General features: G+C 49.7%; 4 protein-coding genes across 4 annotated transcripts; 2 read left to right on the forward strand and 2 right to left on the reverse strand.

The window, feature by feature from the left end:
* Nucleotides 1-182: 182 nt before the first annotated feature.
* Nucleotides 183-2,565, forward strand: TRV_06324 (uncharacterized protein; the record flags this gene model as incomplete). Its single annotated transcript, XM_003019606.1, has 4 exons — nt 183-302; nt 437-2,103; nt 2,171-2,294; nt 2,356-2,565. 4 exons carry the CDS (start codon nt 183-185, stop codon nt 2,563-2,565), a joined length of 2,121 nt encoding a protein of 706 aa, XP_003019652.1.
* Nucleotides 2,566-4,917: 2,352 nt separating this feature from the next.
* TRV_06325 (uncharacterized protein) lies at nt 4,918-6,011 on the forward strand (the record flags this gene model as incomplete). Its single annotated transcript, XM_003019607.1, has 5 exons — nt 4,918-4,978; nt 5,041-5,347; nt 5,437-5,678; nt 5,759-5,829; nt 5,889-6,011. 5 exons carry the CDS (start codon nt 4,918-4,920, stop codon nt 6,009-6,011), a joined length of 804 nt encoding a protein of 267 aa, XP_003019653.1.
* A 4,571-nt stretch (nt 6,012-10,582) lies between these two features.
* Nucleotides 10,583-11,214, reverse strand: TRV_06326 (uncharacterized protein; the record flags this gene model as incomplete). The annotated part of the gene is made up of 2 exons (XM_003019608.1): nt 10,583-10,778; nt 10,835-11,214. The coding sequence occupies 2 exons, from the start codon at nt 11,212-11,214 to the stop codon at nt 10,583-10,585; spliced, it is 576 nt and encodes a 191-aa protein (XP_003019654.1).
* Nucleotides 11,215-13,461: 2,247 nt separating this feature from the next.
* TRV_06327 (uncharacterized protein) lies at nt 13,462-13,554 on the reverse strand (the record flags this gene model as incomplete). Its single annotated transcript, XM_003019609.1, has 1 exon — nt 13,462-13,554. A coding segment is annotated over one exon (93 nt), but the record flags the coding sequence as incomplete, so codon positions are not given.
* Nucleotides 13,555-13,702: the final 148 nt, after the last annotated feature.

Raw genomic sequence — 13,702 nt, forward strand, 5'->3', positions numbered from 1 at the left:
ATGCAAAGAGATGCCGCAAACATGGCCTGTTGTTTCTGGCTTCTGCCATACATTAAAACCGTTGAAGTTGAGGAAGAGACCGGTTTCTGCCACATAACTAAAGGCGGCGTGTTTTAGTACCTTACGGGCATCTCAAATACACACCAAACATTGTTGGATGCCGTTCCGTAATATTACCAATTATGTCAGCAAACCTCGAAGCTTCATTTTTGTTGAAAAAAACATCCAAAGCAAAGAAGCAGCAGGACAACGAAGCGCCGTCTGCAGCTCTCACCCTGGCGTTGGACTATTCTCCACGCAAAGTAAGTATTGATTCTGTATAGTCTCATTTTCGAAAACCCTGATCTCAACGAATTAGGTATAGTGAATCTTCAACCTGAATATTCGCTGTACTAATGTAATATCCATTGCAGTCCGTGAACCGCATCGCGTGAAGCCCAACAACAGCCGTGCAGGACTTCAAACCTCCCTCCCTACCACCATGAATTTCGGAAGTGCATCGACAAGCGGAGGCTCGTCTCCATTTGGACAGGCAACATCAGGCTCAACTGGTGGCCTCTTCGGTAACATTGGCGCGGGCGGCCAGTCTACATCAACCTCATCACCCTCAATCTTTGGATCAACTCCTGCTCCAGCGGCAACTGGTAGTCTATTTGGCGCGCAAAAACCTGCAGCTTCGGGTGGTTTATTCAGCTTTACGAGTCCTGGTCAGACCTCCGGCCAGCAGAGCAGCTCTCCCATATTTGGTTCTGGAACCGCAACCCCAAACAAACCAGCAGACTCTGCCCAGGCGCAAAAACCGTCAGGCCTATTTGGAGCAGGTAATACTACTACCGGAAGCTCTAATCTCTTCGGAAGTACAACACCCGCTACCACAAAATCTGGACTATTCGGAAATATATCAACAACTCCTGCAGGCCCACCGCCGCAGACGCAGTCCAATGCTCAGAAGCTACCTTCTTTCGGACAGCAGACATCTGCTCCATCAGCTCTTTTCGGAAACGCACGCACTTCAAGTCCATTGTCGGCAACAACTCCTGCGGTTTCATCACCGGCTTTCGGGTCTAACGCTAGTGCAGGCCAACAGCAGACGAAGCCTGCAGGAGGCTTGTTTGGTGCTGCTGGTTCAGCAAGTACCTCTACTAGCGCTCCGGGAGGGATGTTCGCCCATTTAGGTCAATCTAAGCCAGCTACCGATGCCTCCAAGCCAAGCACAAACACGCCTTTATTTGGAGCTGGTGGATCTACGCCTACAACCGCTCAGTCCTCCGGTTCATTGTTTACTCCATCGTCTGGAGCTTCCACCCAGCCTGCCTTTTCTCTTACATCAGCTTCCACAACAAAACCGTCAACATCATTGACTACAACTTCAACTACTGGCGGTAATACCCAAGCTTCTCCATTCTCCCTCGGTACTCCATCGTCTACGGCCGCACCCACTACCACCACAACCGCTCCATCCGGTGGACTTTTTAACACTCCGAAACCGAACCTCTCTACAGATTCCACCACACCGGCTACCACTACTGCGGCTTCCGCAAGCAACATGTTTGCAAACATTGGGAAGTCTGCTACTACAACAGCCCCGTCGACCACAACCACTACGGGGACTACAGGCGCCACTACCGGAACTACATCATCGTCTGCGCCTGCGCCCACTGCGACAGCATCAGCTCCAACTACCACCAAGCCTGGAACTACTACGGCCACTACAACCGGAACTAACCTCGGGACATCAACTGTCGGCCCAGCTCCGCCCGCCCAATCTCGCCTGAAAAATAAGACAATGGACGAGATCATCACTCGATGGGCAACTGATCTTACCAAATACCAAAAAGAATTCCAGGAGCAAGCTGAACAAGTAGCTGAATGGGATAGAATGCTAGTTGAAAACAGCACCAAGGTGCAAAAACTGTATGGGAACACAGTTGATGCTGAGCGAGCTACCCAAGAGGTGGAGCGGCAACTCGCCTCTGTTGAGAGCCAGCAAGATGAGCTAAGCTCCTGGCTAGATCGATACGAGCAGGAAGTTGAGACTCTCCTCTCCAAGCAGGTTGGAACAGGAGACAACCTTCCTGGTCCAGACCAGGAGCGTGCCCGAACGTACGTAGCTTATCTATTTTCACTGTGCACTGGGTAATGTGGTTTACTTACGGTGATATGTTAATAGGCACAAACTCGCGGAACGACTCTCCGAACGCCTTAATGAAATGGGCCAGGATCTCACTAGCATGATTGAAGAAGTTAACACTGCCTCTGCAACGCTCAGCAAGACAAGCAAGGCTGATGAACCGGTATGTACATTTATATGTATAAAGGAAATATTCCAGTGCTAATTAGAGACCCACTGTATAGATCTCCCAAATCGTTCGCATTCTCAACTCTCACCTCTCTCAACTCCAGCTTATTGACCAAGGAACTGCTGCTCTTCGCGCTAAGATCACTGCATCTCAGAAGCTGGGTAACTCCATGAGCGCTTTCAAGAACGGTACTCCTCGTGGTGCCGTGAGTGGCAGCGGAGGAGCTGCGGAAGATTTCTACCGCTCTTACATGGGACGAAGATAGAGAGTCGTGACAGCCAAACTCTTCCCTGTCTTCTGGTTTTCTCCTTTTTCTTTTTTTCCCATAATATCAAACTCAGTAACGTGTACAACTGGTCATGGTGGAACTCTTTCATTGCAGACTAAATGCATAACTCTTCCTTTTCCTTCAATATGGGCGTTTCTTACCTTAGGTAGATCAATGGACTAATGCTTGGTTGCTTTCTATTTCAACGTCAGTTCAATTGGCTAGCTATTTATTTACTGGTGAGGGCCCTGACAAGCACGTATCCCACCCTATGATACAACATATTTTCATTTTATAGGCTTAACTACTATTTCAAGCGTAAATTTGGCTGCTGAGCATTCAAATTCAAATACAGATACGGTGAGTGGGGAAGTAGGAAAGTTGAAAGGGAGACACTATATACCAAGAGGCGAATGGCAGATAGTTCAGATTCACATTGACCCTTTCGTGAGCATCGCTAATAGTATATCTAGTTCTGTTCACCACCCTGGTTCTTGGTGAGCTCCTCGCTAAGGAAAATAAAATGTTAGTTTATCTACTCGATTGCGTGCATATGACTGACAGAGGGGATCATACAGGTGGGCATCGAGCTCATCGAGGTGAGCCCGCTGCTGCTTGAGCTTCTCCCTGAGAGCGAGGAGCCTATAAGATCCAACATGTCAGCTGTGATATTCTCTCCCTTGGCCGGGCTGTATATGCGGGGCCTATCGTACTTCTCATGCTCCTTCTTTTTCATGTAGAGGGCCTCTTCGGCAGACTCCCTCTTGGTCCAGATGTCGCTAAAATGAGACCGGTTAGTGATTCTCATTACAAGGCGATGAGGGAGAAAGCATAGCAAGGTACTAACCCGCTTTGCTGGCCTCCGGAACGGGGAGCACCAGTAGAGCCCTCGGTCATCCTGGCGGCAGCAACGGAGAAAGATCGGGTAGCTGGCAGCCTGCTGGCGCGGAAAGCTGGTCTAGCGAGTTGGCGGAACATTGTTGGTTACTGTTGAAAAGCGATAAGCGGTCCAGTCTTGTTGAATTGGAAAAGGAAGAAAGACGGAGACGGAGATTGGGAGCGCCTTGCGTACCTGGAAGTCGGCTTTTGCTGGTTTGTTTGGTCGTTGGACGTCGAAGCTTGTGGTTGGCTTTTCGTGTTGCTTTCCTGCTGGCCCGAAAAGGGACTAGCGTCCAGTGATGCTAAGTCATGTGACTGGGTACTGCGGTATCGGTGAATTGTTTATCCGAAAGATTAACTGATAAGGTCACATGACCATTCCTAGCCGACCTCACCAGCAATCAAGTATACAGTACTCCGTACGGTAGACGCGCGAGGGCAAAGTAAATAATTCCTACCAGGACGGAGCAAGCCAGTATCCAGCGCGTGGAATTGCTGGCACCCGCACTCTGAGTGCCTGCACCAGCCATAGACCGACCCTGCGCTCCAGCAACAGCGCCAGCCTCCCGGCGCCATCCAGACTATCTACATACAGATGGGAGATCCTGCGCCAGTGGTTGGCTTACCTAAGCAGGCTAAGCCCAAACGGGCGCGACCCGCCTTTCCCCCTTTGGCGGCCCTCAGCGTCCAACAAAACCTCACCTCGTTTCCATCCACTTCCACTCCTTCTCCCCTCTGTTTTCCCCCCAGCAACGTCGCTAGTCATCCTTCTCCTGAACACCAACCTCTGCTCCCTCTTCTCGCACCAGCAAACCGCCTGCTACCGCCAGTGTACTCTTCGCTCGACTCTTCTTCTTTTCTTTATCAAGGTAAGCTGCCCCTCGACGAGTGTCTGCCTGGCGTCCTTGCGTTTGTTTCACCGGGGGGGGGGGGGTTTTGGTTCCTACTCTCCCACTGCCCTGCCGCGCGCCAATCCCACCACCAGCACGCCTTGTGTGCGATGGGAAGACAGCCTCTATACATGTCGCATATGTTGTTTGTCAGAACAGATTCTCGGTCCTTGGCAAGTTCTTGATCCTGTAACGCGCCCCGAGTCGTCGATGCTATCTATCTCTTTTGAGGCGGAGTAAAAGGAGGGCTTTATTACCATCTCGGCTGTTCGAGGGATCCTGGCCATGGCAGCCTGCCGGCTGCGTCCAGCAGCATTATATACTCTGTGCCTCCTATCTCTGGCTCTCTGGTGTGCAGAAGGGGTAGAAATCCGACTCGGTGCCATGTACACCGCTGTTCCGTGGCTCGAGAAATCAATTTCCTAGACCCCCTGTCTCGATGAAGTCATGATTTTTTTTTGGGATTTTGTAGTCGATCCATCAACATACCCGACTCATGACATCAACATAGTCATCATGAGAATCAAAGTTGTTTAGCAATGCTGATGTCAAGAAGTATTTCTAGTTCAAATCAGCCACCATGGGCCACGAAGACGCCGTCTACCTTGCCAAATTGGCCGAACAGGCCGAGCGTTATGAAGGTAAGCGCAATTGCAACGGACATGTCTCTCGCCTTAACACTCGAGCTGACACTTGGTTCCAGAAATGGTTCAAAATATGAAGATTGTCGCTTCTTCGAATCGAGAACTATCGGTAGAGGAGCGCAACTTGCTGTCTGTTGCCTACAAGAACGTCATCGGTGCCAGACGTGCCTCCTGGAGAATCGTTACTTCCATTGAGCAGAAGGAAGAGTCGAAAGGAAACGAGGCTCAGGTCGCCCTCATCAAGGAGTACCGTCAGAAGATCGAGGCTGAGTTGGCCGATATCTGCGAAGATATCCTCAAGGTTCTCGATGACCACCTCATTGCCTCTGCCGAGACTGGAGAGTCCAAGGTCTTCTACCACAAGATGTAAGATCTCATAGTGTCCTTTCGGTCACCTACTCCTCTACATAATAACATGAGAAAGCAAACAAAGCTAACAAGCCATTCGCTTACAGGAAGGGTGACTACCACCGTTATCTCGCCGAGTTCGCCCTCGGTGAGAAGCGCAAGACTTCTGCCGACAACTCTTTGACCGCCTACAAGAATGCCACTGAAGTCGCTCAGACTGACCTTGCTCCCACCCACCCCATCCGTCTGGGTCTTGCCCTTAACTTCTCCGTTTTCTACTATGAGATCCTCAACTCTCCTGACCAGGCGTGCCACCTTGCCAAGCAGGCCTTTGATGATGCCATTGCCGGTATGTTCAATCCATGATAAAATTATTTTAAGATATTTATTAGTCACGAGCCGCATGATGCTAATCTTGTGACCCAACAGAACTCGACACTCTGAGCGAGGAGAGCTACAAGGACTCTACCCTCATTATGCAGCTTCTCAGGGACAACTTGGTAGGCCATACTCCCCCTATTTACACATTCTATCACGAAACTAACGTCTATCGTCGCAGACTCTGTGGACTTCCTCTGAAGCCGACCCAGCCACCGAGGCCCAGCAACCCCAGGGTTCCCAGGCCCCAGCTGAGGCCAAGGAGGAGGCTCCAGCTGCCACCGAAGAAGCCCCCAAGGAGTAAATGGGTTATGGATGAGCATTTAGTTCTAGATCGGAGGAGTTCATGATGCCATTTCCATTTTCACACCTACCCCCCCGCCCCTTTTACTCTATCAAAACAACCCTACCGCACTTCAACCCCTGGTTTTTTTAATCGATAATGTCACTTAGGTTTCTTTGCAACATTCCCTTCTTCCAAGCTCTACCTGCCATTATGTATCCTGGAGGGGTGAGACTTTAGTGACGTACTCTCCACCCGTCTCTCTTCATCTTACTTTCCCTGTCTATCTCCCTTCCCCATAGACCTACCTTTCATTTTGAAACCCTTGCCACTGTCCAAGGGACTGACTGACAGGAGAGATGATAGCCTGCCGAACAGCTGGAGAAAGGGAAGTGACAATTCCACTAAAAAACAACAGGAAACAAAAAGGCCTAAAAAAAAAACATGGAACAGAAAAAAATCACCAGAGGGAGAAAAAAAAGTACCATTATTACCTCTTTACCTTCTACCTTTCTCCCTTTTACTTACGTTCTTCTTTTTCTTTTACCGGATTTCCACCCTCGGAGATACTCACTATCTATCCCTTGTCCCCCTTTCGAACGTGTTTTCTTTTATCCACCCAAAATAGGTTTGATAGTATTAGATTTTTGCGCGGACGTACACACACACTACTAACTGATCTAACGCGGCAGTTTCATATTTTTACCTTCTAGCTTTGTCTTGCGACTTCGTTATTGCTTAGTTGAGGATGGTAGGTATACTTTGTAGTGAATACGCGCAGCAACGGACTATCTTTTAAATTAATTTTTTTTTTTTATTTTTTATTTTGATAGTTATTGTACAACCACCACCACCACCACCATATTTAAATAGTCCCAGTCCATATATGCTTGGTTACTCCATACCCCTAGCCATGAACTATCTGGCCCTCTGCGGAGTTGTTACGCCTCTTTATTAGAATACATCACCCCAACAGCGCCGCTATGGCTCCTTTACGGGCTAATCATCATCCCAAGCATCAACATTCCGTAACCCAGTCAGTAAAAGGGGCTGGCAGTATCAACCAGCTAACCACAGCCAGATCTTCACCACTATCCATCTATCCACAGCTAAACGCGGCTATAGCGCCTGTCAACGCCCTTGTCACCCCCTTCCCGGGCTGATCCCAGCTACGCTTCTCAGTCACCCATTAGAGACAGCCCAGGAGGGTGGTGAGAAGCAAGCGATGGGGCAACCACCCATCTTGACCTGGATAGGCCCAGGTTACTCACTTTCGAGTACATGTCAGATACTGAAAGGGCGTCAGTAAAGTATTGTAATGGGCATCCCGGATGATCGCACATCACATCACACCCTGTATGGCTGAGATGCTGCTTGCTGCCTGTGGAGAACAAGATGGGTTGGCTTAACTACGGAGTACTTGTCCAATTCGCCCATGCAATATGCATCCATCCGCCGGGACGTTTGGCCCTAGCAAAGGGGCACGAGAACACGATAGGGAGCTTTGTGTGGATGTTCACCTTTCACCAGCTGGCCCCGAGATATAGATCGCGCGAAACGGGGGCCAGGGGGAAGGAGTGGCAGGAGAAACAAAGCAAACGGCAGCACCACATACATCCATTCTGCAGGCGTAACAAAGGATACAAGCGTAACGGCGACAGGGTGTATGATGTCTCACAAACAGGTTGGATCAGTCGTAGCAAGCAGGTTTCTCTCTTCCGAGTACGGGATGTTTCGTCGAGAGCGCGTACACGTACTTACATGCCTTGAAACCACAGCTCAATTGAATATTCGTCTGTCTTGTGTTGCCTTGCCTTGATTTATGTGCAGGCTGCATGAGTACCAGATCCGGCCGCTGTATGCATCCCGCCATCTTCCAGCCCACCCAAGGCCCATCACATCCCCGTATATGCACGGTGTATGAATCTTGTTGTGTGTGTGAGTGTGTGAATTATCCAGGACGGGGCCCGCATTGAGTTATTGTCTATTGAAATTAACCGGATAAGCAAGGAAGTATGCTTTTATTTATTGTTTAGATACAGGAAACTCAGCAAGGAGCAAGTCTAGAGCTCGGGAGTAGCAGACAGAACTAGGTCCATGGATGTACAAATGGCAGTAAATCAAGAGGGTCCTTGGGGTGTGAAGTCGTTAAAAATTCCCAAGAAGATATGTAGAACAATATATAATGCGAGTAGTGGAAGCGATTTCACTTGAATCCCTGAACCAGACAGGTATAGAAAAGCCATTATATACATGATAGAAGCAAGGTCGAGCCATATTGATACGCGAGAAAATGTTTGTATCATGTTTGTGTCCACGAAACTAAAAGAAAAAAGTAATGAATAAACCCAAGCGATGCGATGAAATAACTTTTTTTTTTTCGTTATGATTCATTAGGGTGGAAGAAGAAAGACTCCAATCCGACCTAATTCCGGTTGAAGAGTGATAAGAAAGAGTAAAAAGGAAGAAACGTAAGAGGTGGAAATATGTCATCTGTTCCTACCGGAGGGACATGCATGTTAAGAGGCCAGCTATGGAACAACGACAGAGGCGAGCGACCGTCGAAGTCCATGAACGGCTGCTTACATGCATCCACTCGAACCAAACGCATCAACGTGTTTGAGAACGGTGTCTGTTGTGAGGCCGGGGAGGAAGGGAAGAAGGTAGGTAGCTACCCGATGACATCACATGTATACCCGGACACGCGCAGGCGCAGACGCAGACGCAAACTCATGCATGCACGCCGAGCAAGGAATTAAGTGTATCCCCAGAAGAAATAGGGGGGAAAAAGCAAGCATTAACAGAGGAGCTCCAAGCCAAGTATGGTCAAAGGGGGAAAGAAAGGAAAGAAGCCAGGAAAAAGGGACGATGACGGATGCACCCAGCCGTTGGATCTAACCCAGGACGAAAAAGAGTGAGTGACCGAGTGGTCCGGTCAAGCCTGGTCAAGCAAGTCAAAACGTCAGCCCATCGGCTCAGGGATGCTGCATGCATGCATGCATGCGATGTGTGGTGTGGTGTGGAAAGGTTGGAACGGTTGTGTGGCGCACAGCTGGCCCATCATCGAGTCAAGAGAGCCGTTTGTTTGATCTGCGGCCAAACAGACATCGTGACGTCGTGATCCATGATCCGTGATACGCCGGCTACCAGCGATGGTTTTCGTGTTCTTTCTTTTTTTGTTTTTTTTTCCTTTTTTGTTTTGGTCCTCTTGCTTGCTTGTCTGTCTGTCTGTCTGCCTGTCTGCTTGCGATGCCCTCCCCCGTTTGCTTCGTGTTTCGTTGGGCATCATCCAATCCACCGACCCGGCTAACCAGAAGCCAAGCGGCGCTGGCAAGGAGTCAGGTGCGCCATTTCCCCTATATTCCATGTACCCGGCCACCCGGTCAAAATCCGGGGTATCGTCATTTTTATTTTTTGACTTTTTGCTTATTGTGTCAGTTTGAATGAACCATGGAGACGGCCAAAGTATCGTCGGCATGGGGGTTTCGCCTGAAGGATGCCATGCGCAGGGCAAGGGGCAACAAGATGGCGATGGCTGAAGGAAAGCCAGGAGACGGCTGGGGCGGCTCAAGCCGGGTCACATGGTCTGACGCTTAACCAAAAACCGACTTTAGCCCGATGGAAAGCAACAGAGCGTCAGGGACAAGAGAAGCAGCAGCAGCGAGGCAGTAAACCCGAAGGAGAAGATTAAAGAAGTAAAATTAGGTCGTAAGAGCAACGGGGTCTAAAAGAAGTAGAAGAACTGTAACAGAGAGAAGCGACAAGAACAACGGAGGGTATCTTATATCGCGGCCGATTCATTGTCCAGTGGAAATAGAAAACAAAAATCAACACCAAATCGATACTCGAACCATGGCCAGAAGTACAATGCAAGCACCAGGAAACCCCAAGGACCAAGAGAAAAAAGGAGAAGAAGACAAAAAGGGCCCAGGTCAAGCGCAGTTTGGCTGGCCTCGTTGTTGAAGATAATAATTAACAGGAAAAAAAGGGTAAAAAGGGCAATAAGGAGTAGCTTCTAGTACCCTGTTCTGTTGTCGGGAGAGACGTTGCATAAAAGTTATATACCATCACATAGCATAGCATCGCAAGACAGCAAGATGTAAGAAACGGAGAGGTCAACGTCATGTTGATTTCACGAGGACCTGTTCGGCAGAGGATTGGTAAAGTATGAGGGTCGGCTTATGCTAATGGTTGCTGGTTTGTTTGTTTTAAAAAAAAAAAAGAAGAAGAAAATTGGTGTCATAAAGCGTAACCGGGTCATGAAATTAAGTAATGGGACAAGGTTGGTCAGTGACGGAGCGATAAGGTGGCGCAGGGATAAGCCAGACTATTCTATCCGGTGTATCAAACTCGTCCCTTGTTCGGCATGTGCCATGTGTGGTCGGGGGTCGGGGGTCGGAATGTATGAAGTGTAGGAGAGGCGTGGTTAGAGCGGTGTGTGAGAGGTTGCTGGGGCTGGTGGAAGTAAAATAAAGTGTTTGTCCAGTTCGGATCAGGCTAGAGTAAGGACGGCCTCCATGGTATCTTCCAAGATGCGAATGTACAAGCGCCGGGCGGTGACCAGAAGCCAGCGAGAACAAGGAAGAGCCTGGTTACTTCTGAGACTTCTTTCCCTTGCCTGCACCACTGGTTGAGGTAAGCTCGGACTTGGTAGACATGGTCCTGGTTAAACCACCGATGTAGTCCTGCAGGAAGCGGTTCTCGTTCTCCAGCTTATCATGGTCTGATTTAACCTCGTCAATCCGGTCTGCCAGGGCCTGTAAAGATGACTGCAACGTCTTTGCTTGTCTGTTTCATCATTAGTTAGAAGGGCAGGGGCCAATTAATGGGGGGAGAGCACTCACTCTTTAAGTGTAAGTCTTGCCTGAGTGCCCAGCCTCTTGACGTCTGCAAAGTTCCTTCGCGGACTCATCGCACGAGCGTCGTCTGGCGGAAACTCTTCCTTCTCAATCTCGATCTCAGGGTGGTCCCGGGGGACGAGTATCGAGGCGCTAGGTTTCCTGCTGGCAATGCGGGGGCGGTCTGCCCTCGATTTCCGCTCCGACTCTACATCAGAGACCGAGGAAGAGGAGGAGGTGGGAGACGGGTGTGAATTCTCATTGTCATGGTTTGCTGTGGGATGGGTTCCGTTGGTAGTGCCGTTGGAATTGCTATCGTTTGGGGCAGGGGAGGGCATTGTGTGGACAGGTTCTGAGGAGTTGTATAGGCCAGTGTCGGCAGCCATAATGCGATATCTGGGCCGACCTTCGCAGGTATATTGTGTATGTGTATGAAGTGGGTATAACGAGGAACAGCCCCGTTGAAGGATAGTTTTTTCGGGGGGTTCGTCGTCGTTGGAGTTTGCGTTATCAGGAGCGGGACAGAAAGGGGCTGGTGGATTGATAGAGGAGAGATGCGGTGACGGTGAGAAGCCCGAGTAAAAGAGCAAAGAACAGTACGGATTCTCCCAGGAACAGCTCGAGGGTGTATCTACAGGAAGCGAACGTAGTCTGTCTGTCCGGTGCTGGAGCTGAAGGGGTGTGGCTTCTCTTGCTCTCTACCTGCAGAGAGCGCGGAGATAGATAGATAGGTCGACAGCACGGCGCGGGACGCAAGCAACGCAGCAGACAGAAGAAACGAGCCAGCCGCTGGAACGAGAGTCGACAGAGAAGTGGAATTGGCAGAGGCTTGGAGGCAAAATCGCAGTCGAAGGCAAGCTGAAGTCGATGCTGGCAAAGCTGTGGGAGTTGATGAAGGACGCAGGATGCAGGACAAGCAGCAAGCAGCAAGCAGCAGCAGCAGCAGCAGCAAAGCCGGACGAGGACGAGAAGAAGTAGCAGAAGGTTCAAGCGGCCGAGGGAGAAAGCCGCAGTTTTGGCTTTGGCGGCGGCAGCCAATAAGAGCGGGGCGCCGGTGGGTCCCTGTGTACGGTCTCGTAACGAAAGATACAAGTGGTAACTTACAGCGTAAGGTTGATACAACGAAAAGTCGAGGAGAGGAAAGACGGACGACGACGACGACGACGATGATGACGATGATGACGATGATAACGGACGACAGAACGATGGACACGGACGAAGAGGAGGGGAGAGGCGGATATATACTCGGTAGCAGCCGGAAGACAGTGGCGGAGAAGACGATGGTGGTTGGACGAGCCGGCAGTGCCAGACGGCGAGTGGCAGACTCGATAAAAGGGGGACACACGACGCCGTGATAGAACGGAGAAGGCGGATGGGATGGGATGGGATGGGAGATGCAGACACATAGACAGGCGCAAGAGGGAGGAGGACAGCCAGACGAGGTCGAGTCAAAGGCAGGGCAAGGCAAGGAGGAAAGGCGCAGACCCGGTCACCGTCCGGTCAAATCGTCCATACAATTGGGCCGTCGTCATCGATCGAATATCATGAATGAATGGCTGCCACTTCTACTGGGCAACACAAGCTAACTACATAACTACACGTCACAGAATGTCCCAATGCAGGCTGGCCCCAGCGAGATGGATCATGGATCATGCATGGTGGATGGCGGACAAGGCAAGCAAGCGCCTTCATCGTGTCTTGCTAATCGCTCGAGTGGGCGCCGTCCGCCGTTGAGCAGCCTGCGAGGCTAACTTGGTAGCTCGTGTACTGGCAGGGGGCCCAGGTTAAGTTACATGAACATCGAATGGACAGCACGTTAAGGATCAAAGAAGCCCAGGACAGACACACATATACTTAAGTGTGCTATTATTCACATCCCTATACGAATGGGATGTCAGTCAGTACTGACATCGGTATAAGTAGGTAAGTATATGCGGGATATATGAAACTGGACATTCCCTGCTCTTAAACCAGATACATACTTTCGGGATGCACGGAGACTTTTCTCAGCATACACCTTCTTACAGACGGGACGGCTATTCCTTTGCAACGGTCGGCTGGCGGCATTAAGTATTATTCATTGTTGTCATCGAGCCTGTCGGGGGTTGAGACGACCATCGATATATGCATACTTACTATGTAAGAATGGGAAGTGAAGTCCTGCTGTGCTCCCCATACAAACTATCCATCCCTAACTTGAAAACTAACACATCTGGCAGTTATACATGCTCATCGTCCATCCCACGGTTGACCATCACACCATGTTGACCCCCTGTTGATCTACAAGCTCTCCACCACTCGGAGACAGGCGAATCCACCAGAGCAACAACTTGCAGCCCATTCTCCTTGTGGCCTGGCAACCCGACTCATATAATAATTATTATTCAGCAGTGTTTGGTCGTTGCTAATCACCTCTTCTTCTCTCGTCTCTTTCCTTCTGGCAGCCATGCCGCAAGCGGTTTTATCCGATGTGCCAAGTCTGTTCTATAACTTAAGCTGGCATGATTAGTTAGGGAGTCTACTCCGTATGAGAATCATCTTCTCTGGGTTACGAACGATATATTTAGGTAACTTACATTACCACTCCCATATTAACGAGCACCGGCAAGTCGGAGTTATTCTTACAACTAGTTTTAAGGTTGCTTGTAGTGTTGGTATGTCTTCATTCCATGGGCTTGCTGGCTTTCTGCTGCTGCTGCTGCTGCTGCTGCAGGATATCCCTTCTTCTGGAAACTTTCTACGCCCTGTTATCTTGGGCTTGTGGCCAAAACATCGGCAGGCAGCCACATCCTTCCTCTTCCCTCCCCTTTTTTTTCTTTAATGTATCTGTGTATTTTTTTTTTTTTTTTTACGTGACCACACGCGGATATATTT

Source organism: Trichophyton verrucosum (assembly GCF_000151505.1).
Source record: "Trichophyton verrucosum HKI 0517 chromosome Unknown contig00693_1.f1.exp, whole genome shotgun sequence".
Classification (NCBI taxonomy): domain Eukaryota; kingdom Fungi; phylum Ascomycota; class Eurotiomycetes; order Onygenales; family Arthrodermataceae; genus Trichophyton; species Trichophyton verrucosum.